At 38.9% G+C, this 27094-nt stretch overlaps 1 protein-coding gene across 1 annotated transcript in view; it reads right to left on the reverse strand.

The window, feature by feature from the left end:
- Positions 1-27094, reverse strand: part of DGKH (diacylglycerol kinase eta) — a 178432-nt gene that overhangs the window by 84035 nt on the left and 67303 nt on the right. Inside the window, exon 3 of the mRNA XM_032611105.1 lies at positions 22637-22717. Within this exon, the coding sequence (XP_032466996.1) occupies positions 22637-22717 (81 nt within the window). The remainder of the gene's footprint in view (positions 1-22636; positions 22718-27094) is intronic.

Here is a 27094-nt window from a genome sequence, read left to right on the forward strand (position 1 = left end):
AAAATGGATTCTAAATAGACATCAAAATAATTCATAGTAAGCTAGAATTAACCCATATTTTTCAATATGGAAATTTTGAAAAATCAAAGGAATGCAATATTAAATGATTTCATAATTGGTTTATAATAGTATCAAGACTATTCTACTTTAAATAATGTTGGGTTTACAGATCCTTTCCATGGCCTATTTTAATATGATTTATGTGATGGATTTTCTTCCCATTGTGTAGAACTCCACTGTACTACGTTTTAGTGAGAACAGGGAAGAAGAATTAGCATATAAGTCCTTTAGTTGGCTTTAAGGGATGAAAGTAATTGTGACTTTCATCTTTTTATCATGTTACCAAAGAAGGCGAATTAATTATATCAAGAATCTTAAAGCAAGAGGAATAAAACTTCATGCTGTTATAGCACCAGAAACTTCCAAGTAAGATTCTGAAATAACTTGAAAGCAGGCCCTATTTATGTGTGAAACCAATATTCTGGTTGCAACCTTGAAGCTGCTAAATCTTAAGCATTTACTTCAAAGAAGAGACCATTTACTTACTTGTGAAAGAAAAGCAGTATGGTACATTCCCACCTAGAACCTACTTCCAAATAATAAATTATATATTTACTTGTAGAGAAAATTAGAAATTTTCCCAGGTTAAAAGCCATTTGATCAAGTGATAATCTACATATTGCAGTAGAGACAGCAGATTTCCCAAGTTATGGAAAAGCAATAATTATCTCTAAAAAGAAAAGGAACCCTTCCCAAAAGGAGTAAACAAGCAAGCCTCAATCACTAGTGTTCGTCTTAGAAAATAAGTCCATTATTCAAAGCTATAGAGCTCAGCGCAGTTGGAGCTACTCACCAGTCACTGCTTCCTCTCATCTCTCATTAGTTTAGGCTACACAATCCTTCCGTAGACTAAGGGGCCTTTAATACACTGGACAGGCATTCATGCTTAAATACAGTCGGCCAGACGTCACATGGACGTCGAGCATTAACCATTCAGCACTGGGTATTTGTTAATTGCATATGAAATGGAACAGAACCTCACTTTTGCATTTTCTTCTGTTTTCCACTACGCTCCTTGGATAAAGCTTATTAGCAATTGGTCACTCCTCTTCCTCAATAAATAGTTAATGCGAAGAGCAATGCCTCCCTCATTACTTAGGAGCCAAATGGATGCTTTATTGCTTCAAAATGTTTTTCTAGGACAGCTCATGAAATGCCGCAGAGAGGAACCATTAAATCATAATACACCCCTGGCTCTGATGACTGGCACAGCACTCCAGAAATCTCTGTGTGTCAATGGCCTGACTGAATCAATCTGATATTTATCTGAATAAATATCACCTCTAGCATGTTTTATTTAAATTTTCTGCTATACTATATGATGTAATGCTAAGGATTCCCTCTCTCTCATTAAGATCTTAGAGTGAGTGAGACATGTATTACTTAGGTAAATAAACCAGGCTTTCTATTTTATTCTTCAATTTTGTTTTTTTGTTGAATTCTAAGTAAAGCAGGATGTCTGATGGTTTTAACTATCTTTAATGCCTTTCTATTCTTTAAAAGCCATTGTGAATTCAATAAAAAGAGGGGAAAGGATAGAGAAATAGCTTCTAATTTTTCTTGTAGCTTTTGGAACTACATAAATGCCTCGACTCTAAAGGATTTCGGCAATATAAATCATGCATGTGCCTCATACGCTGACGAAGTAAAACGTTTACATTTGCAATTTCTCCTTTTTTTAAAAAAATGTGTTTTAAAATAGGCAGTAATAAGTAAAGATCATGACATGTTCTTAAAATAAAAGCTAAGTTTTTAAGAGTCAAACAGAAATTATAAATAATTGTGATTTACAAGCCTTGTGATTAAGAAATCTATTATAAAGTTACATTATAAGATGTTGACACAAGGAAAGAAAATCCTTCATAAATCGTGCGATGCAGAGATGTCTCGCTTTGTGGCTGCAGGGTGAAAAATACCTCAGGGAGCAGCCTCGGCCCAACTGAAGACAAGGCTGGTTTACCAAGCAAGCCTGTAACATCTCCCAGATTGTCCCTTTCCTCTCTGGGCTAATCACTCCTCAGGCCTCCAATGCTCTGAGTCCCCTCCCCAGTTTTTACTTAAATTCTTCCTCATCGCTGACCTTTGTAGAAAAGAATATGCCAACAGTCCCATCTGCTAACTGACAGGCTCTAGCTGTATCCTCACTGAACCTCATTACGCTACAGTAGTTCCTCATCCAAATCTTTGTCAGGAAAATATCCGAGGAGCCGCAGACTCTGAAAATTATCTGGTTCTTATTCTGAAAGCCTTTTTATTATGACAAGGGAGTAGGGTGGGGAGATGGAAGGATAGAGGAGGGGGCTATTCCCAGGGAAGACTCTCTGAGCCTGTTGGGGGCCAGAGCCAGGATGTTTCTAGAACTAGAGGACTCTTTAACTTTCTTGAAGGATCTGCAGTTTATCTATCCTAAAGTGTCCCCTAGCCCCTGGCCTCATCTTAACCCTTACTTTTACCCTGTCTTCCCACTACCGCAACATTCCCAACTGACTTTTTTCAGGCACATCTGAACTTACGTCAGTAATTAGTTTCTTCAAACTATAACCACCACTCCCATCTCGGGTCCTGGGAAATACACCTGTCATCCACCCCAGCATTTATTGAGTGTTTACTGCATGCCAGAGCCTGGGCATACAAACCAACCACATGGGCTTTGCCTTACCAATCTATAAGGGAGATGGGTAAGTAAACCAAGATTTGCCTGTCCGAAAAAGTACTATATAGGATGGAGTACAAAGGAAAGACATCTAAATTTGTTTTCTAAGTGCTACTTCAAATAATATACAAACTCCACAGGAATAGAGATATTGTTCTACTTTGAGAGTTACTGGCCTCTAAGGGTTAATCCAACAACACTATTATGTTGTACAAGGATGAAGAATTTCTCAGTCTGGGAAAGCATGTAAATACATAAAACAGATATAAAACAATCTGGCATTAAATGTATAAAATTCCATCAAAGAGTACCATTATAGTTAAGACTTTAAATATATAAACATGCACAGGAAAAAAAAAAAAAACCAAATACCATACTGGTTATTTTTCAGTGAAAGAATTGCAGATAATTTAAATATGATTTTTTTGGTTGGTCTATGGTTTCTAAAGTAAATAGGTAGTGTTTCAGTAACAAAAACATTCTTTAATATTTTTACTAACAGGAGAATGGGAATTTAGAATTTAAAACTTTGCACTGTTCCAAAGCTGGAGTGTTCCAGCTTGGCTACACTTTAAAATCACATGGGAGACTTTTAAAAACCCCAACGTCCAGGCCACGCTCCACACCAATGAACTCAGAACCTATGAAGGTGGGACTCAGCTACCAGTTTTTGCTTTATTTTTTTTAACTCTCAGGTGATTCTGAAGTGCAGCCAACTTTGGGAACCTGTGTTCTAAAGATATTTTATTGCAAATTCCCAACTGGAAACCACTCATGTAACAGCACAGTGATTCAGTGCCTAAACCCTGGAGTCAGACGGACTCAGGATGAATACCAACAGCATCCCTTCTTACGTGTGTGGCTATGAACGTTTCCTTGAGCCTCAGTTTCGTATCTGCAAGAGCTCTGCTGAGTGTGGTGTGGATTAGAAAGACAACCCAAGCAAAGCCTTCAGCACAGTGTCTGTTACAAGCCAAGCCTCACTAAATATTAGCATCACAATTATTCTTAGCGCTGACAGGGATGATGTACATATTTACAGCTTTCTTCTATAAGGTATATATTTCTTGTGTAAGTGCGGTACACAGACAAAAGTAACAGGAGCTTAGGACAAACACGGAGGCATTTTGCCAACGGAATAGTCACTGACTAGCAAACCACCAAAATAGAAATAAAGATAATGACCTATGCCTTAGAAGACATTAGGAAAACATCAACAAACTCATTAAGAAGAAATGGTCTCCCCTCCCCTTCATTGCACTGCGTCTAACCTTACCCAAAGCAGGAATATAACAGCAAAAGGCTTACCAAAGAGCATGAGATCCCAGTACAGCAGTGAAAGAGTTCAGAATGCCGTCTCTAGTAGGTATCATGCCTAAACTGTTCAAGATAGAGGGTTCCTCCTTTTAACTCAGATTTCTGATTCTGCAATGAAGGAAATTCTGCAACCTTCTGTGCAACTTTAAGGGTCCAACAACTTCTTCTGTTCAAAAATTCTTATTTCTAATCTAAAGTTGTTTACAACATACTGGTCACAGCCGCACCCTGGCATACTTATTGTTGTATCTTTAGTGATTAATCCTGAATAGCCCTGACTGAAATAAGGATTCATTTGCAGTGAGAAGCCTTTCTTGGAGAGCAGGACAAACAAAACGTTTAGTTGTGCTATAACGATGTTTGTTGTCTATACTTACTATAACTTAGGGGATATAATTTGACTTTTGTTAAAGCCCCATCAGGTACAAACAAGTGTCTTTATAACACTAGGTTTGCTATACCTGAAATTGCCTAAAGCTCAGTCTTAATATTCCTCTTCCATCCTTCCTCATAAAGCCTATATCCATCTCTTAAATTATATATGCTCCTTTTTTTTCCATTCTTCATTTTTGGAATGAAGTAATTCACTTTAACAGCTTAAATGTGCCAAACTGCAGCGTAGCCATACATCTTATGTATTTTGAGAGCGGAGACACTTCAAAGAGTAAACAGGGATCACTACATCCAAGGGCATAGGTCTTTAATGATGTGTTTGTACCTGAATCAAGACAAGAGTTTTTTCAAAACATAGCCAACCACGCTCCAAATTAGATTTGGTGAATCAAAATCTTATTTTGGGGGGAGACGTGGATAATTTCAGATGTAAATAACTGTATATTGGCAAAGTTATACAGGTAATTCTGGTGCACACCCATTTATCAACCACGAAGGGTAGGTAACAGAAGCATCCAACTTTCCCATTAGTCAAAGCAGGATCTGGTCTAAAATAATGTAAAGAAAGTGCTCTTAATCTTTATGGGCCCCTATCTCCCTTTTCTGCACCCTTCTGCTCCCAAATTTCCAGTGTCTTATCTGCCCCTAGTAATATTTCTTTGTGTGGGACCCATCTGTAATAGCCTCCCACCTATAGCACCCCACGTGATATAACAGAGTTTACAAAGTGGTGATCTCCGAGGTTTTTGTGGCCATTTCTGTTGAACCATGAAGTGCTGTGTTGTAAAACAAGTTAATATCCATCACATTAGACAGGTTCTTTGCTCATCACAACACAAGCAGCTTAAATCTATTTTCTTCAGCTGGCCACTCCACACACGTAACGGTCCATGGAGGCATCTGAATTTGCAAATCCTATACAAACTCCCATGACTCCTTTGCCTTCTAGGGTCAGTGCTTCCCTATTTTATTACAGTCGCCTCAAGCCCCATCGGTTTTCTCAGGTGACAACTACTGATCTAAAGAGTAATTTTTTCTGAGGTGTTAATAGATGATAAAGGTTTATTTTCTCCTAAGGGTGCCTGAATTTTAACAGGAGACTAATAAAAGTACAGAAGGTCACGACGAATGTATTTCTGGCATCAAGACCAAAGAAAGTGCCACAGGTATTTTCAACAGATAGTGTAATTTAAATCAGATAGTATAATTAAAATAACAGAATTTTAGATTAGGAAGAGACTTTCTCATACTGACGCAATACCATAAACATTATTCATTTTATAGCTGTAAACGCTGTAGAGTCTGCATTAAGTGCTCACGATGAAAGAGACTTAGGTTCCGTGAAATCCTGGAACCCAAATTTCACAACATCTAAAATAATGTAAAATAACTTATAAAGATGTAATGGACTAATGGTAAGACCGAGATCAACAGGTAATTCACATACATGTGAGAACCTATTGATCTACAGCTGGAATTTATAAAGAAATTTGGCTCTGCAGGTAGCACACTACGTAAATATCAATAGGATGCTAATTCATATTGCTTGGTAGTTGAACTAAGGTCTTCCCTACTCTCTTTCAGAATGATCTAAAAATCTTTTCATATGCCTGTTTAGGACCATGCTTAGATTTATAAACAAACACACACAGACCCTTTACGGAGAGTATGTAAAGAGTCAAAAAGGATATCTGAAAATCATTCTACACTTTGGTTTTTGGCTGAGTGATCATCCTCCCAGCTCATGAGTCCTTTCAGCTGAATAACAACTTACTGATCTTAGTGGGCATTCCTGGAATGTAGAGTAGGACATATCAAACGTCCCCATAGGCTCTCATAATAAAGGGGGAGGCATTAGTCATGATCTTGAGGAAACCTGTCTCAAAGCTGCTTATTATCCTGTCTAAGAAGAAGGTAGAGATCATCTGGATATGATATTAATTTCAAAAATCAAACCACAACAATAATTACCTATACATTGATATAAATATTTGAGAATTCTGTAGCATAGATATGAAACGTTACTCCCTTGGGGCAAGATTCTACGAAAACATGCAAGTATTGAAAAAATAAATTCTAACGGAAATTTGTTTGTAAGTACATAAAACATTTATTCTGAAAAATCTATTAATTATAGGAAGGGAAAGACTCCTGAATGAGAGCAGAACATCTTTGCTAGGAATATGTGTCTTCTTATCTACAAGAACACTTGACTACAGACTTACGGCAAAAAGGCAGTAACTCATTGATTCTTCAATCATCTCTGTAAATTAAGTATGGTGTTAATTTTGTTACAACATATTGAAGTGAAAAAAAAATCTAGAAGCTCAATGAGTTGTCCACAATTACTTAATCCACTTCCTACATGAGGAGTTTAAAAAGTGTTACAGCAAATTAAAAAAAAAAAAGATTACTCCTTCACTGTAAAATACTGAATTGAGTAACTATGGTCAACTCAGTAAATCCCTTTCACAGCTTCTCAATACCTAGGCTTTGTTTGAGAAGAAAGATGGAAAAGAGGTAGAGCTAAAACCGGCAACCATATTTTGAGGGATGCCTACTGAAGAATGAGGGGCCACTACAATGATGTGAAAGATCTGCTTTAAAACACTTCAGATAAAATAGGGAAGAGAGAATAGATGAAGCAAGTGTGGCAACATCTAGATAATAGTAAGAGCTGGGCAGTGGGCATGTGAGGGTTCATCACAGTTATCCTGAGTCTGTGTATATTTGAAAATTTTTCACAATTAAAAAAAAAAATGTACCAAATGTTTGGGAACCCCGAGCAAAACCCTTCAAGGAACTAAGAAGATGAGGGACGTGGGTGTCTTAAGTCTCAGCTTGCAGGCCATACCCACCAGGACCCAAGCCTCTGACCTCCTACCTCTTTCTCCCATAGCAAACTCAAATTAGATGAGTAACGTGGTTCCCTTTCTCAAGTGACCTAAGATGTCCACAGGAGCTAGTGAAGTAAGACTTCTGATCACTGACTGAGATGGGGTGGAAGTAAGCTGCAGAGAGCTGTGCGAATTTTACTTCCATCTAATTCTGGAGTTTCAGTGACTCTGCTTAAGATTAGTTCTGTAGATCATAAAACTTGACTAAGGAATCATGGCTTCACAACAATGTCATTTTCTGTGTTAATTTGATTTTCCTCAAGCATAAATAAAACATAAATTCTGGTACCTGTTTCCATGAAAAGAGGAACCACAGATGTCAATACTATCAGTACCAATATTCTCAGTATTTCCACAGGATCTCACGTTCTAAAAAGCAAAGTTACCCTTTACTTGAATTTAAAAATATAAAATACTCTAAAATCAAAATTTTATTGAAAAGCATTTAATGAAATGTTAACACAATAAAACAGAGACGCGTAAGGTGGCAGAACCAAAATATTTTTCAAATGAGCAACTGAACTCAGCATTATATAATTTATACAGTCTTAGAATCCTTACAAAAACTGTAAAAGAAAGCAGCCTATTTAACATCTTTATGGGAATATCTTGTCTTTAAGGCTTTGTTTCATAGTAATGGTCCTAACCGTCACTTCCCAGAAGCATCTGGTTCACTAGAGAGCCAAAGGTAGAAGGACATAGTGAAATCTTACAGGGTAGAGACGACAGTCCCTTTGAGGTTGTGCTCTTCTCCCTGCTCTCCCTGGAAAAAGAGACAAGGCGAAGGCTTCAGGGAGTCTACCAGGAAAGGCTATAAGTGTTACCTGCTGGAGTATGCTACTGTATCATTTACATAGATGAATTACTTGTACAATGACAAACCACTGCTTCTTTGAAGACTAATAAATTTTGGATCCAAGTCAGTACTAAAAGTCTCTTAGAATTCAAATGAACTATAATTATTAACGTTAGTCAATCCCTGTTGTATTAGTTTCCTATTGTTGCCATAACAAAGTATTCTTATACAGTTGTAGTAGTCAGAAGTTTAAAATCAAAGGTGTCAAAGGGTTGCATCCCTTCTGGAGATGGTAGGGGAGAATCTATGTCCTTGTTTTTTCAGTTTCTAGAGGCTGCCTGCATTCCTTGGCTTGCGGTGCCTTCCTTGCATCATTCCAACCTTCTGCTTCCACAGTCTCATCTTCTCTGACTCTGATTCCTCTTGTCTCCCTCTTATAAGGACCCCTGTGATTACACTGGGCCCACTCCAGTAACCAGGATAATCTCATCTCAAGATCCGTAACATAATCACAGCCACAGAGTCCCTTTTGCCATATAAAGGGGTGTTCACAGGTTACAGAAATTAGGATGTAAACACCTTTAGGGTTCATTATTCAGCTTACCACACCCACAAAGTAAATATAATACATAGTCATAACTTTTGATATTGCAATAATGAACTGGTAAATCAATGACACCTCTACTGTATTTTCTTATTATAGTCACAATTTTAATTAATATCCATGGATGCAAACAACTTTTCTTCAAAGGAATTAATAAAGTTCCTTAAAAATAGGAGGCTCTCATGTTGATAAATAAACAGAAGTATTACTCCTGCAGCATCCTACATTTTCAGAGTGCCTTGCTGTCAATATGGTCACGTACATTATCTCAGTTAATCATCCATGTATATAGCTGGCCTACGTGATAGATAAAAAGAAATTTAACTTGTTTAAAATCACAAACTCGTTAAATAGGAGAGCCAGAGTTTACAGTCAGAACTTCCGGCTTCATATCATAACCTCTTTCCTTGTTAAACCAGACAAGTAGAGCTTGTTTCTCAGCTGCCTTTATGTGCACCATACAACCCTGCTGAAAGTGAAATCTCTTGTGCTATAATTTGACCTATCCAACTCTAAGAAACCAAGTGTCATCAAAACAATTATGTCGATTGCAAACAAAAGGGTTAGGATAAAGCAAGTTTCAGACTAGCAATAACAAAATAATATTTCCTGTAAATAATTAAGCTACAGCTTCATTTAACTATATAATAGTATTTATAACTAAAATATCACTTAAAATACACCTAGCTCACCAAACTTGGTTTAAAATAAGATCTAAAAATTACTGATCAGCATTCTAAGAGGAGACCAAAATCAAGTAATACTTACACTGCCAATAAAAAGCAAGCCTATTTCACTACTACCAAAGGGAATTAAAGGAATTCAGAACTGAAAGCCAGGCCACACAAATCAGCTACTAATTCTGTGTAGTTTGCTTAGTGTTTGCAAGTTTGCAAGCTCCCCATGAGTCCAACACCCAAGTGTTTGAAAATCAGAGCTGACTAATAACCTGATAAGCTTATCTAAGGTCTCCACTTTCACTCTCCACCGCAAGGTGCTATTCTCCCCTTTACAGCACTTTTCTCCACTTAGATAATAACATCTGATTATTTTCTGACTCCATCCACTTCATGTCTGTTGCACAAATGTATTCTAAAAGTCAAACACACACACAAAACATAAATAAATAATAATAAATACAAGTCAAACACAAGTGTAGCACAGAGCACATTAATGTCTTAAGCAATGGGCAAAGATAATGGGTTAGATGAGCTATAACATTACGAGAAAAGTGCTGAAGGTTACCTACGGTGCTAGTTTAAAAACTTACACTCTCTATTTGAATCCATCCATCCAACTACTCATTCAGTCACTAGGAAATGTAAAGAGTGCCTATTATATGCCGAGCAATATTGCAGCCCTGGAAATACTCTGTCCTTTCACTCAAGGAGCTCATGGTACAATGGGGAACACAGATATGTAATTTCAATATAGTCAGTTCCTGTCATCTTCCAAACCACTTGGCCTGACTTAAAAGATCCTTCAAGATCTGGACCCTTATCTATGCTCTCAGCACCCAGGGTGCAACTAGAATACAGTGAAAGGGCAGCTAACCAAAACTGAAGGATCAGGGAAAGCTTTGTGGGAGATGACACTCAAGCATTTAAGGATGAATGTCAAGTAAGATTTCGGAGGGGATGGGGAGGAAGCCAGAGAAGGGGAAAGGAGGAGGGGATATTGCAAATGAAGGGACACACAAACACACAGATGAAGAAAGGTCAAGGTAAGGAATGGTGTTTTAAGTAGTGTGATATGACAATCACAGGTTGCAGAACAAAGAGAAACCAGAGAGGCAGTTACGAAAAACCTTTTAATCACACTCAGGAGTCTGGATTTGATCTTCAAAGTGACAGAGCACTACGAGAGGACTGTAAGCAGGAAAGAGACACAAAATACTTTATTTTAGAAAGAAAACTCTAGCAGCAATGGGGTGGGTCAGCTGGGTAGTCAAGAGGCAGGGGAGAAGACTTACGAAACTGTGGGAAAGGCAAGACAGGACAAGAGTTCAGGGTGGTGATGGGGCTGCTGTGGAGAGAAGCCGTCTATGAAGACTGGAGCCAACAGCAGAGATGATTAAGGGTTTAATAGCGTTTTCAGAGGCAGCATTAACGGGCCTTGGTGACTGGCTGTGAGAGATAATGAGGGAGCAGTTTAGATGATTCCAGTTTTCACATTTAGAATGAAAATCAGTTTAAAGCCCAAAATACTATTTATGGAGTAATTATAACAGGCCAGGACCTGTGTGTGCTAAAATATATCATATCATATATCATAGCATACCATATCACATCATATATCATATCGTACCATATCAAATTTCATCCACACAACTCAAAAAGTAGCATCCATTTTACATCTGAGGAACCTAAGGCTCAGAGAGGTTTGTAACTTGTCCAAGGTCACAAAGCACACGTAGAATTTGAAACTATATTGTGTCTGCTTTCCTAGCCATCTACTAGAGAATGAAAGAATAGCAAAGAATTTACTGGCATTATCCTAAAAGGACAGACGGAACAGGCTGTACAAGCTACTCACTTTTTCTCCCCTTAAAAGATAATCAGTGATACTACAGTTATATCTCAATCCTATATATACTTGTACATTCTTTAAAGATGAACAAGAAAAGGTACTGGTAAAATAATAATAATAAATTTAATTTACTAATATAGACAGGTTTCTGCAAAGCAGACGCCTTTGGAGAACAAAATTTTGACAAGATTAGATAATCATACGTAGCACTGTATCTGAAGTATTGCACTGTCCATGGGAAACTGAAAGGTTTTTCTGTTTGCTCAGTATTAATTTTAATAACAAGGAGCACAGTGATTTCAGAAATTCTTTACGGAGGCTGTTAACACACACTTCCCCCGTAAACTAGCAGTGACTGTGTGTTAATGGACACAGTAAAAGTTTTACCACTCATCTAATATTTTTCGGCTGCACCAGCAGCTGGAATGACGCATTGGCCCCATTCCCTTGGCGCCGCTCCTTTGGTTTGTAACCACACATTGCTCTGTACAGAACACATATGCGATGGGAACTGTCAAAACAAAATAACCCTCTTGTTTGTACTGGTCACTACAACACTAAAACATGTCTAAAATCTAAAATTTCCATTACACCATAATCATACTTAAGGAATAGGGAAGATGTTTGAATATGTTGGAAATGTAAAAAAAGCCAGGAAAACGATACTTTAAAAAGTACTTTAAATCGTTTTAATAGTCTTTAAAGCATCTCCATCAATCACCTCCTAGACATCACCAGGATATCTTACCATCATTTTAAATTCTCAGTGTCCGATTCACAATGTCTTCTTTCCAGGCCCCACAGACTTGCTTGTATTCTTGTTTTCGACCCTTAATTAAAGGCATCATTTACATACCGACCCCCACAAATTCAACAACCCTACGTTAGTTTGCTCCTCTCCCTTCTCCCTTCCCTTTGGCCATAGTTCTCCTGACTTTCCCAAAACAACTCTCATCCATCCCTCCCTTCACTCCTATTACAGGTGCTCTGATATGTACCCTTATGGTTTCCTTGACACTGCAACAGTGTCCAACTTGGGTTTCCTACTAGATCCATCACTCTTGTCAAATGCATCTGCTAGGAAGCTGTCAGAAAGGGCTCCCATGTAGCATCTAAAATTTTTTGGAATAAGTAATTTGTGATACAAAAAATATTTCACGGCTTCCCTGGTGGTGCAGTGATTGAGAGTCCGCCTGCCGATGCAGAGGACATAGGTTCGTACCCCGGTCTGGGAAGATCCCACATGCCGCGGAGCAGCTGGGCCCATAAGCCATGGCCGCTGAGCCTGCACGTCCGGAGCCTGTGCTCCACAACGGGAGAGGCCACAACAGTGAGAGGCCCGCGTACCGCAAAAAAAAAAAAAAAAAAAAATTCAAAATATATTTAGAAGGAAAAGTACCTCTCCCTTTACGAGCGTGTCCCCAGCTACCAAGTTTCCTTGCTGAAGGCAAATATCTGTAAGCTTCTGTTACCCCTCCAGAGACATTCTTTGCATTTACAACACATATGTGGTGTTTTGAGGTTTAAATGCATGCGTGTATGCACACACACAGAATGACATTTTATACATGCATGCTGTCTCACATCTGGCTTTCCCACTGAATAAAACTTGGAGTTTGGTGTGTATTGTTACATAGAGAGCTGATTCGTTCTTTTTCATGGTTGCATAACATTCTACCGTGTGATATATTTCATCATTCATTTCAACCAGTCTCTAATTTGCGCGTTTGGATTGTCTCCAATCTTTCCCTATTACAATGTGCAATAAGTATCCTCGTACGTATGTCTTTGCACACAAAATTGGTACATTTCATCACCTCTGCTAATTCTGGATGATGTGGGCAGTAAAGGTATTGATGAATCTAAAAGACTTGAAAAAACTTTCTTTACAATCTACCCCATAAAGTATCTTTTTTTTTTTGGTACGCGGGACTCTCACTATTGTGGCCTCTCCTGTTGCGGAGCGCAGGCTCCGGACGCGCAGGCTCAGCGGGCATGGGTCACGGGCCCAGCCGCTCCGCGGCATGTGGGATCTTCCCGGACCGGGGCATGAACCCGTGTCCCCTGCATCGGCAGGCGGACTCTCAACCACTGCGCCACCAGGGAAGCCCTAAAGTATGTATCTTGATCGTATTGTGTTAAGGCCCAAGTTAACATTTTTTTCAGTAGTCATTTTGGGTAGTCATGTCAGTACTTGCTGGTGGACATGCTCCTATCCATCCTGAAAAGGAACATGCAACCTAGAACATCGTCACAGGAACAACACTTCACCTGTACGAAAACAAAACAAAACAAAACACTCTGATTTTTACAAAGGTTTCCAAAGGGAGAAGGATTTGCTGCTTTGTCCTGACAGCCTTTCTTATATTATGAGCCTAACAAATAGGGAAGTTCTAATTGAGCAGCTATGAAAAATTCATTATTGTTGGCATCTTTCACTGATGGAACTCTGAAAGAGAAAATGGCCATTTGTGCAGAAACCAGACCACAGAGGCCAAACATTCAACGCTCATAAACATGAGATCCATAGAACATACATCCATACAATGTAGAGAATACTGTGACTCTTCCCACTTGAAATATTAGCAGCAGGCCCATAGGACTTCTGGTTACTATCCCAGTAACTACCCACCATCAGACATTCATACTGTAGAGGGTTGTGCTAGATTATTACAAAGCATTAGTGAAGTGTGTAAAAGCATCCCATTTGCAGGGACAAGATACCCTACCAACTGATCCAGACAGACCATGTCATTAGGTGATGTCCGGTGTCTGGATCAATGGAAGACATAACTCAACCTTGCTGGAAGGGGCCCAATTAAGCGCTGATGTCAAGGGCCAGGTTATCCTATGGCCACAGCCTCTACTCTAAGATGCCAGCTCTGTTTAATAGCGTCTTGATAATAATCTGTTTCTCTCCAAGATTTAAAGACCATCTTCTGCCTTGAGTCCCATAGCGGGGGGCAACTTATAAGAAACTTCTGAAAGTATCCTAAGACAGCTGTCCGATCTTTCATAAACCCTGATCAGCTAACACAGCCTGAGTGTCAGGACTGTCCAAAAGCCTTCACATCTGCTACCAGCAAGTCTCATCCTGTGACAACGAGAAAAACTAAAAAGGAACAATATCTCCAGCCGGAGAGCAATCCACCTGCGCGTTGTCAATAGGAAGGTCTTGCTTCTGATGCCCCCTGTCTGTTGCTCACTAGATTGTAATCTGTCTTCCAGGAGTAAAAACCTATCTTTGCCTGCATGCATTGAGATTTGATCTTGGCAAAGTTTAAACTGGGTCCATAGAAACGTTTAAGGCAGAAACTACTGAACTGAAAAATCTCTCCTTTAAACACTTTTTTGTTGGAAATTAAATTCTTACCAGAGACCTGTCACAATGCAGAGAGCAATCAAAACTGCTAATCCAGGCTTCCTTGGTGGCGCAGTGGTTGGGAGTCCGCCTGCCGATACAGGGGACGCGGGTTCGTGCCCCGGTCCGGGAAGATCCCACGTGCCGCGGAGCGGCTGGGCCCGTGAGCCGTGGCCGCTGAGCCTGCGCGTCCGGAGCCTGTGCTCCGCAACGGGAGAGGCCACAATGGTGAGAGGCCCGCGTACCGCAAAAAGAAAAAAAAAAAGTGCCCTTTAATGTCAATCAATGCCATTTTCCGGATCTTTTTTAATAATATTAGTTACCTGCCTCTGTGAGGTCTTTATCAACCTTTCTATTTAACACGTAGTGCCCACAATAAAATACAGTGCTCTAAATTTGTAGTACAACCAGCAAGTGCTTGTGATACATCTAGTAACACAACATAAGACTCTATGATTGGGCTTCCCTGGTGGCACAGTGGTTAAGAATCTGCCTGCCAAAGCAGGAGACACAGGTTAGAGCGCTGGTCCGGGAAGATCCCACATGCCGAGGAGCAACTAAGCCTGTGCGCCACAACTACTGAGCCTGTGCTCTAGAGCCTGTGAGCCACAACTACTGAGCCCACGTGCTACAACTACTGAAGCCCGCACGCCTAGAGCCCGTGCTCCACAGCAAGAGAAGCCACCGCAGTGAGAAGACTGTGCACCACAACAAAGAGTAGCCTCCACTCGCTGCAACTAGAGAAAACCTGTGCACAGCAATGAAGACCCAATGCAGCCACAAATAAATAAATAAAATTTTTTAAAAAGACTCTGTGATTGACTTGGAGGAGAAAAGACAACTGAATGTGTAAAAAGCAACCACAGGAATACTATCTGAATCATACGCATTTACAACTCCACAATAAAGAGGCAGGATAGCAGAGCAGTCAAGAGTACAGACTGAGGCCATATAACCCAGATGGGTTCAGATTCTAGCTATTTATATGTATCGGATGTTAACCTCTCTGTTTCAGATTTCTCCCCTATAAAATGGGAAGCATAATAGAACCTACCTTATAAGACTGATATAAAAAAGTAAATGAGTGATCAGACATAAAGCAGTTATAAGAGGTACAGAGTAGACTAAATGTTATCAAATAAAATAGGCAACTTATTTATCTAAGTGATTATGTATTAACATGTTTATCTAAATGCCTGTTTTGCAATGTGCATTCACAAATGATATAAAAAGAAAATAACTTTTCATTATTCCCATGTATCTAAAGATTGAGTTATTAATGGATAAAAGTAAATTGACACTTCCTTAGGTTCAAAGGATGTGATCTCTCTCTTAAGAGAGAAGATGAAGTGAATTATATTAACAGAGAGGAAGCTAAGAGGAAAACAGAATAAACAGAAAGTAAACATGAAAGAAACAAGTTCTTAACATTTTCCCCTTCCATGAAAACACAGTCTGCTCATTTCGACTACACTATGAAGGCATACTTTTCAGCACTTTATGTGCAGTAAGAGTATTCTCTGTATTGGTGTGTTTTTATGTCTACTTTTAAAAACCTCATCAGAAGAGTCATCATCTAATGCTCATCAACTTCCGGTCATGTCTACCTTGGCAAGTGACCCCTGAACTAAAATGACTCTGTTTCAGTGCTTATTTAGTTCTAAAAATACGTGCTGCCACACAGCATCTGTTTCCATACAACTAAGCCAGCATGGATATGAAGTAACCATGGGACTTCAAACACACTTGTAGATCACTCACTAACAATGCTAAGGGTGGTTAAATAACCAAAATAAATTACCTCTGTATTTCTTTCTAGTTCAAAAAAAAAAGCTCTCTTTATAAACCTTCCTAAGAAGTTTTACCAATGTTGATACAATTTCTTTAAAAATGATGACTCATTTATTTAAGAGAGTCATGTACCAAAATGTTCACTGCAGCTCTATTTACAATAGCCCAGAGATGGAAACGACCTAAGTGCCCATCATCAGATGAATGGATAAAGAAGACGTGGCACATATATACAATGGAATATTACTCAGCCTTAAAAAGAAACGAAATTGAGCTATTTGTAATGAGATGGATAGACCTAGAGTCTGTCATACAGAGTGAAGTAAGTCAGAAAGAAAAAGACAAATACCGTATGCTAACACATATATATGGAATTTAAGGGAAAAAAATGTCATGAAGAACCTAGGGGTAAGACAGGAATAAAGACGCAGACCTACTGGAGAACGGACTTGAGGATATGGGGAGGGGGAAGGGTGAGCTTTGACAGGGCGAGAGAGAGTCATGGACATATACACACTAACAAACGTAGTAAGGTAGATAGCTAGGGGGAAGCAGCCGCAAGGCACAGGGATATTAGCTCGGTGCTTTGTGACAGCCTGGAGGGGTGGGATAGGGAGAGTGGGAGGGAGGGAGACGCAAGAGGGAAGACATATGGGAACATATGTATATGTATAACTGATTCACTTTGTTATACAGCAGAAACTAACACACCATTGTAAAGCAATTATACCCCAATAAAGATGTTAAAAAAAAAATGATGACTCATTTATTTAAGGTTTAGCCCGAACTTCATTAAAATTTAAAGAAAACAGTCATTTGAACAGTACACTTTGAAAGCCTAATGTATACCACATCATTGTGATGGCTTTCAAATCATTAAAAAGCTCTTCTTTAGCAAATAACATTTACCTAACAAGGAACAACTGTATTCCATTTGTTACAAAATGGCTGCTTTTCCCAACAATCCTTATTAATATTAGATAAAAGTGGAAATAAATCTTCACTACACCTCTGAGAAATAGGCAGCATGGAATGTTTTCTCAAGATAAAGTTCATCCATATTCTCTTTCAAAATTCCCAAACTTTTAGAAGTTGGCAATACTGTCACTTGTGAAGGGAATCAAGAGAAAAGTTTGTGATAACAGTTGCCACCAACATGCATCAAACTGTACGTGCTCATCACTGTGCTAGGTATTTTGGTGCGTTAGCACATTTCATTTAATCCTCAGAACCTATGAGGCAGATACCGTTACTACCCTCAATTAAAGTTAAGGACACTGAGATTTATAGCAGTTAACTAATTTGTCTAGGGTCACCTAACTGGACACGGCCAAGCCATGACCCAAACGCCGGCTGTTTGACTTCAGTCTTAAGCTCTGCAATTGGAAAAATAAAAAACAAGCTGGGGATAGACATGCCATGATTAGTGAGAAAGAGACAAAGAGAGCTGTGGGTGTGAGAAGAAAGAGAACAGAGGCAAAGACTCCAGACGGAAAGAATACTGTGCAATAGGAAAGAGCCCTGAGTTAAACAGGAGATCTGCAATCCCCTCCCTGGGGGGCAACAGTATGACCAAAGGGAAATCAATTCTCTCTAGTTTAATATAAGAAGAGCACATTCACATACAGCACAGAGGTATGTTAAAGATAAAAAGGTTAAAGTGAAAATAAAACTCCAAAACACCATGCAAATATCAATAAAATAAAAAAGAAAACAATTAAAAACGGACAAAAAAATTAAGAATGTTTCACTGATTCCACAGTCATAGAAAATGTCATGGTAGAATTTTAAACTACAAATAAATTAATTGCGAACATTAACCTAAACACTCATAAAATGCCAATAAGCCTGTCTGGAACTGTTCTTTCCTGTTCCCCGATCACATCACTGACACCTAACATCACAGAAAATGCATTCAACGTTAGTAGGTTTTGTTGTTGTTGCCTACTGCAGAAGACACTTGTAAAACCAGAAATGCAAACTTAGGTCAAAATTAGCCCAATGTAGGGTAATTAAAAAGTATACATGTATGTGCACGTGCATATGTGTGTATTTAATTTATCATACCTATTTATTTTGACATTGTGAGACCTGGAGCAGAGGAATCCAGCTATTCTGTGAAACCAACAGACACTGTGAGATAATAAATAGGCGTTGTTTTACGCCACTAATCTGTTAGGAAACAACAGAAAACTAATACAATACCTGAGGCAATTTAGACAACCCAAAAAACAAGACAATTATTAACTCCAGGGATGGGAGCATAGGCCTGTTTAAAAGTAATCATCGTGTAGGTATAACCATGTCTGTAGATCCTTTGACACCACCCTCAAGATGTCTGTGTCCCCTCCTCTGGAAGCTCAGTCAGTCTCAGTGCTTGCTCATAACCACAGAATGACTTCCCCAGCTAAGTCAGTTTCTGCCCTGCTCTCTAGAACACTCCCTGTAGAACCCATTTTAACAGAGTTTGACACTGGGTTTTTGGGTAAAGCACAGCTTTTCCACTTTCCATTTACTAATTATAGATTTTCCATTTACTATTATCCCTTGTCAATACCTCATCCTCAGGGACTTCAAGGCAAAGAGTAGTGGCTGTAATGAGGCAGAATTCAGCTGTCGCTGGATTCCCCAGCCATAACACCACCGAACTACACCATTAACCTCTGACACGAACTGGCCAAAATAACACCACGAGTAGCAGTCACTGGAACCCAGGAAGGTGGAACATTTAAATATTTAAAGATAGGGAGGATTGTCAATTACTGGTTGAAAACATACCTCTTATTCCATTTTATACCCTGGAAAGTTCTACCGAATTGATTTGCTATAAACCTCTAAGCAACCTGCCTAACAGTTTAGTCTCTCACTTCTCGTCCAACAAACTTCAGAAACGAAGTTTGGTTGAGTGAAACAGTGGAAATTTCTTGAAAATATTTCAACGAAAAAGTCTCCTCATGCTCCAAATGAACTTTCATCTTATTAATTAAAATCAACAAATACTTATGGATAACACACTATGAGATAAAAATGTATAACAGTGTCCCCATCCTCAAGGAGGTTATAAGAAACATAAGTACTTAGCCAAACACAAGGCAGAATATAGTAAGTTCTATGAGAAGGTACAAAAGGAGAGACTGCATGCAGTTGGAGGTCCAAGAAAGAGCTGTACGATGGATTTGAATAACCTCTCCCAAATCTTAAATTTCGGAACCCTCACTCACACTAAACTCTAGATCCTTGTCGGGGAGAACCCCTCATCCACAACCCCACCACGAGTCTCCACGGAGGGGAGAAAACTATTGCTCACTTCCCAGGGAAGACAAGTGGTTAATCTGATAGGTTAATCACCTTACCTGACCTTCACCTGGGAGGAAGGAAGAATAAGCAACATTTTGCCCTCCGGCCTCCAACAACTTATCAGAAGCTCTGTATTTAGTGGTTACTGGATCCTGTTCAGCCATTAATAAAGTCATCCCATATTCCTTATGCTCCATTCTCAAAAACCGAGAACTCAGAGGGGGAAGATGGATCAGTTACTGATCCCTCAAACATCCAACAATCCCTTTTTATCTTTCTGTCCAGTATGCCCTATAAATCATCAATCCTGGGCCAATCTAGTTGTTTTTCTTTACTCCTATCTTTAAGAAAATGCTATAGGCCCAGGAATTAAGAACATTACTTATCTCCAATCTCTGGTGGACACTATCTACTACCTAGTAATCTTCTACTGGTCCCTGTTCAGTTTCGATTCTTATTTTCTATAGAAGCTCCTCCAAACCCTCCTAAAGTCTTATTCATAGCATATGACCTAATCTGCAATTTCACTGAGAAAAGAGTAGTGTTTGGGTTTGAAATATATGAACTTCCTGCCCACACCTACTTCCATAAACCTTCTGTCTCCTGTTCAAGGCTAATCTCTTAACCTGTGCTCTGGGTCCCAGCCCCTGCAGTTTACTCAGCCATCACGCTCCAACAATTATTCCCTTTCTCTCCTGCAGCTTCAGCTTTTGATTCTAACAATTTTTTCCTATCTTCATATAGACACACTCAAAATTCATTTTAAAAACAAAGCAAAAGATCCTCAACAACAACAAAACCAGAACTGCCTCTTCAAACCTAAACATTCTTGTTGCTACGTGCCTGCTCCTTTTTTTTTTTTTCTGGTACGCGGGCCTCACTGTTGTGGCCTCTCCCGTTGCGGAGCACAGGGTCCGGACGCGCAGGCTCAGCAGCCATGGCTCACGGGCTCAGGCGCTCCACGGCACGTGGGATCCTCCCGGACCGGGGCACGAACCCGTGTCTCCTGTATCGGCAAGTGGACTCTCAACCACTGCGCCACCAGGGAAGCCCTACTCCTTCTTTTAACCGCCAAACTTGTAAGACAAGGAGTCCGTGCTGGCTCTCTCTGCCTTTCCAACTTAGCATTCGCCATGTAGCCTACTGCATGCCACCCTCCACTGCAACTACTCACATCAGTGTGACCAAATGACCTCCTGATTCACAAATTCAACAGACACTTTTCCTTTCTTCTTTGACTTGACCTCTCTACAGCATTTGATGTTTAACAACTTCCGTCTTGAAACTCCCTTCCACTGGCTTTTTATATATCACTGCCTCCTGATGTTCCTTCTATACTTCAGAATGCTCTCTCTCAGTCTTTATTGGTCAAACCTTACATTTTAACTTTTTCCCAGGATTCTATTCTTGGCTGTCCTCTCTCTTCTCAAACTCAACGGTCCCTGGGGAGGGGGTGGGGGAGGAATATTCACAGCATGAATTATCACACATGCCCATAAATCAATAAGACTAAATCTGAACTCATTTGTTTCTTCTCCATCCCCTACCCTTACCAGTGCTTACCTCCATCATGGCACTGCTCTGTATTTGTTTATCTGTCTGTCCTCCCTGCCCTGGCACGCCTAGGGGATGAACACAAAACACTGCTGTCCATAGTGGAAGCTTCCTAGGGCAGGGGCTAGGAGTGTGGAAGGGGTCAGCGACCTAGCAAGAACAATGCACCTGAGAGGACCTAAGGAAAATGTAGCTCTAAAAGTATCCCAGGGACCTCCCTAGTGGCACAGTGGATAAGACTCCACGCTCCCAAAGCAGGGGGCCTGGGTTCGATCCCTGGTCAGGGAACTAGATCCCACATGCATGCTGCAACTAAGGAGCCCACGTGCTGCAACTAAGGAGCTGGCGAGCCACAACTAAGGAGCCCAGGAGCTGCAACTAAGGAGCCCACCTGCTGCAAGGAAGACCTGGTGCAACCAAATAAATAAATAAATATTTAAATATTTTTTTAAGAAAAAGAATCCCAGATGAACTTCACTGAACTACACCATGAATATCTTGAGGGAAGTGATATATATATATATATATATATGTATATTTTATTTCTCTGAATCCCTTGTGTTTATTAGCACAAGTGCCTAGCAATGGTGGATCCTCAATTCGTATTTAATTCATATTTTTGTAATCAAAGAAGTAGAAAAAGTATGGGATATCTGAGATAAGCTTTGAAGAATTGGTAGAATTTCAACAGCTGTTGATGGAGGAGGGATCATTTAAGTCAGAGGGAATGGAAAAAGCATTAGGTTCAGACAGAACTGCTGGACTGGTGGGATGTATAAGGACAAATAATTATCAGTATGCTAGAATGCTGAGGAAGGATTTTACAGGACTTTACGGCGGAGTTACAGATGCAACCTGACAGGCGGTGGCGAGCCAGTGAGGTCTTTTAAGCAATGTGATTTGCAATTGGAAAAAAATTAACTGGAACAGAGGACACTTCTTTAAATAGCTGCCAAATGAATTACCTAAGTGAGAAGAAACAAAGGCCTGAACTACAGCAACTAGAGTAACTGTAGATTGAAAGGAGAAAATATTACTTTTAAGATTGAAAGTAAAAAACCAAACTTTTTGAATATTTAAGAACAGCGGAATTAGTTGAACATTAAAGGGAGGTGAAAATTTTAAGGCACTAAAATTAGAAGGTCTAAAAAGAAAACTATATAAATACTTTAAAAAAATACATTTAATACATTGGTTTATTGACCCAAACAATCATGACACGTTGGGTGTTAGTGTCTACGACGTACTTATCAAGTTTACTGTTCTTGGTGAGAACTCCAACACGTGTGACACACAGCCGGCAATTAAAGAGGGTGTTCAGTACAAGCTCACGAAAGATCATTCTATAACTTCTGAGGGGGGAGTTACCAGAGTATAACCATACCGTGAAGCTGTTGTTAGCATTTTTTGTGCTTGCTTCAGCTACACTGGCATCTGAGAGGTCAACTTCATCAAATATCAGAGACTGTTAATGAAAAAGAACACAAACATGTCAAGTGCAAACCTAACAAACTGTAAAGGACTTTAAAGAACTCCCCTGGCATATTGTTTCATTGAAAAATGCTCTGTGCTCTCCAGAAGCATCGTTTATGGGAAACCTACTACTCAGTGTATGACATACACACATACTCACACACTCCCCACAATGAGAAGAACTAGTTCTGGCTCAGATCACGGACAGTTACTGAACTTTTTGAACGTGACCTTCCTCATCTGTAAATGTGTTCAAATGAGATGGTGTATGTGCTCTGCAAATATAAGATAACATTTCTTTTATACTCTTAAAAGAAGTTTTTATTTATTTATTTATTTAATTTTTTTGCAGGCTCCAACATTTTTTTTTTAAGCTTAGAAGTGATTTTAATCAAAAAAGTTTCAGTGGTAAAATCTCCATAGAACTAAAATCTTTAAAATGGACAATTGAAAAATTAGGAAATTCTAGTAAATAAATGTATCCTTCCCACTCTGAGTGAGTTGGTCCTTGTTCACAGTCATTCAATGTTCTTCCAGTGAGGCAGGTATAACACCACTCCTCTAGGACTGCTAGAAAAAGAGGCTCCCTTATCTAGTAACTTTTACCACCCCCCAAGATCTCCAGGGGGTTATGCAACTCTACTTCAACTCAACCAATCTGACCGTAAGACTTGTTCCCTGACTGCAAGGAATTTATAATCTAGCACGGGAGCTGAAATAGACACAACTTGTTTTAAGTAAGGGAGACTATTAAAAGTGGAAGAGCAGACACTACAAAATGCTATGGAAGGTCACAGCAGAAAACAAATGCTTTCTCTTGTGAATAATGGAATGAAGACAATTTTAGGGGGACCTTAAAGAAAATAGGGAATTTCTTTAAGTGGAGATAGAGGAAAAATCATCCTGGGGATCGAAAACATGGGGCAAGGCTGTAGACTATCGAGTGGTCAGTGTTGTCTGGAGATAAATGTGAGAGGTCAGAATGGAGCCAGATCAGGGATAACCATGAACATAATGACTTTTAAAATAAGATTATTCTATTTTGTTATTACTTCCACAGCTGCATAAACTAAGAATTATGTTTGTTTATTTTTTTTTACCTCCTGGTGTATAACTCTACTAATTATATCACAAACACGTGTTTTTTAATATAGAAATGATCGATTATCCTACTGGCACCGTAACAATAAATCTTACTATTTTTAAATTGAAGTATAGTTGGACATACAATATTACGTTAGCTTCAAGAGCACGACATAGTAATTTGACAATCAAATACATCATCAAATGATCACCATGATAAGTCTAGTAACCATCTGTCAGCATACAAAATTATTACAATATTATTAATTATATTCCGTATACTATATATTAAATCCCCGTGACATTTAACCCTCCCCTCTGGCAACCACCCAGTTGTTCTCTGTATCTGTAAGTCTCTTTCTGTTTTGGTTTGTTTGTTCATTTGTTTTGTTTTCTAGATTCCACACGTAAGTGAGACTGTACGGTATTTGTCTTTCTCTGTCTGACTTATGTCACTCAGCATAACCTTCTATGTTCATCCATGTTGTTGCAAATGGCAAGATTTCACTCTTTATGGCTAATATTTCATTATATTCATTACGAATAATTGGTCTGTTCAGATTTTCTGTTTCTTCCTGATTCAGTCCTGGAAGATTGTACGTTTTGAGAAATTTATCCAGTTCTCCCAGGTTGTCCAATTTGTTGGTATATAGATTTCATAGTAACCTCTTGTGATCCTTTGTATTTCTGTGATGTCAGTTGTAACTTCTCTTCCATTTCCGATTTTATTTATTTGGCTCTCTCTCTTTTTTTCTTGATGACTTTGGATAAAGGTTTATCAATTTCATTTATCTTTTCAAAGAACCTGCTCTTAGGTTTTTGTGGGGGTTTTTAGTCTCTATTTCATTTAATTCCGCTCGTAACTTTACTATTTCCTTCCTTCTACTAACACTGGACTTGTTTATTCTTCTTTTTCTCGTTCCTCTAGGTGTAAGGTTAGATTGTTTGAGATTTTTCTTGTTTCCTGAGGTAGGCCTGTATTACTATCAAATTCCCCCTTAGAACTGCCTTTGCTGAGTCCCAAAGATTTTGGAACACTGTGTTTCCACCTTAATTTGTTTGAAGATATTTCTTGATATCCTCTTTGATTTCTTCAGTGACCCATTGGCTGTTACTGAGTTTGTTGCTTAGACTCCATGTGTTTGAGTTTTATTCCAGTTTTTCTTGCGGTTGATTTCTAGTCTCATACTGTTGTGGTCAGAAAAGATGCTTGATGCGATTTCAGTATTTTAAAATTTATTGAGATTTGTAGCCTAATAAAAGATCTGTCCTGGAGTGTTCCATGTGCACTTGAAAAGAATGTATATTCTGCTGTTATGGGGTGGAATGTCCTGTATATATTATTAAGTCCCATCGAGTCTAATGTGTCATTTAAGGCCAGTGTTTCCTTATTGATTTTCTGTCTGAATGATCTAATGATTACATTACATTGATGTAATGAGGTGTTAAAGTCCCCGACTATTATTGTATTACTGTCAGTTTCTCCTTTATGTCTGTTAATATTTGGTTTACATATTCAGGTGCTCCTCTGCTGGGCATATATATATATTTACTAGTGTTATATCTTCTTATTGGACTGATCCCTTTATCATTAGGTAATGCTCTTCTTTGTCTCTTGTTACAGTCTTTGTTTTAACGTCTATTTTGTCTGATATAAGTATTGCTATCTCATATTTCTTTTCATTTCTATTTGCATGGAATATAATTTTCATCTCTTCACTTTCAGTCTGTGTGTGTCTTTAGATCTGAAGTGAGTCTCTTGTAGGCACCATATATATGGGTCTTGTTTTTTGTATCTATTCAGCCACGCTGTGTCTTTTGATTGGTGCATTTAGTCCATTTAGATTTAAAGTAATTATTGATAAGTATGTACTTACTGCCATTTTTGTGAATTGTTTTCTGTTTATATTTGTTGTTCTTCTCTGTTCCCTTCTTCTCTTGCTCTCTCCCTTTGTGATTTATTTATATTTTTTTTTGCAGTGTGCGGGCCTCTCACTGCTGTGGCCTCTCCCACTGCGGAGCACAGGCTCTGGACGCGCAGGCTCAACAGCCATGGCTCACGGGCCCAGCCACTCTGCGGCATGTGGGATCTTCCCGGACCGGGGCACGAATCCGTTTCCCCTGCATCGGCAGGCGGACTCACAACCACTGCGCCACCAGGGAAGCCCTCCCGTTGTGATTTGATGATTTTCTTTAGTATTATGTTTATATTCCTTTCTCTTTATTGTTTGTATATCTGTTATCAGTTTTTGGTTTGTGGTTACCATGAGGTCCTTATACAACCACCTCTGTATATAGCGGTCTATTTTATGTTGACAGTTGCTTAAGTTTGAGCATGTTCTAAAAGCACTACATTTTTACTCCATCCACCATTTTATGTTTTTGATGTTATCTTACTTTGTGTATCCCTTAACTAATTATTGTAGATATATATGGTTTTACTAGTTTTGTTTTTTAACCTTCTTACTAGCTATACAGGTGGCTGATCCACTACCTTTACTATATTTTTGCCTTTACTGATGAGATATTGTCTTTCATAGTTTTCATATTTCTAGTTATAATTTTTTCTTTTCTGTTTAAATTTCTTTAACATTTCTTGTAAGACTGGTTTAGTGGTGATGAACTATAAAGTAGACAAGCTATTGCTTGCCTGGGAAACTCTATCTCTCTCTCAACTCTGAATGATGGCCTTGCTGGTTAGAATATTCTTGGTTATAAGTTTTCTCCTTTCAGTACTTTGAATATATTGTGCCACTCCCTTCTGTAAAGTTTTTGCTGAAAAGTCAGCTGACAGCCTTATGGGGACTCCCATGTATGTAACTAGTTGTTTTACTCTTGTTGCTTTTAAGATTTTCTCTTTAGCTTAACATTTTGGCATTTTAATTATAATGTGTCTTGGTGTGGGTCCCTTTGGGTTCACTTTGTTTGGGTCTCTCTGTACTTCCTGGGCCTGTATCCTTCACCAATTTAGGAAAGTTTTCAGCCATATTTCTTCAAATAGGTTTTCTGTCCTTTTCATTCTCTCTTCCCCTTCTGGGACCCTTATAATGTGAATGTTGGAATGTTGGTATACTTGATGTTGCCCAAGAGGTCCCTTAAACTATCCATTTTTTGGTTTCTTTTTCTTTTTACTGTTCTGATTGGGTGATTTCCACTACCTTATCTTCTAGACCACTGGTCCTCTCTTCTGCATCATCTAATCTGCTGTTGGTTTCCTCTGGTGTATTTTTCATTTCCATTATTATTTTCGATCTCTTTGTTGAAATTCTCACTCTTCTATACTTCT

Source organism: Phocoena sinus, chromosome 18 (assembly GCF_008692025.1).
Source record: "Phocoena sinus isolate mPhoSin1 chromosome 18, mPhoSin1.pri, whole genome shotgun sequence".
Lineage (NCBI taxonomy): Eukaryota > Metazoa > Chordata > Mammalia > Artiodactyla > Phocoenidae > Phocoena > Phocoena sinus.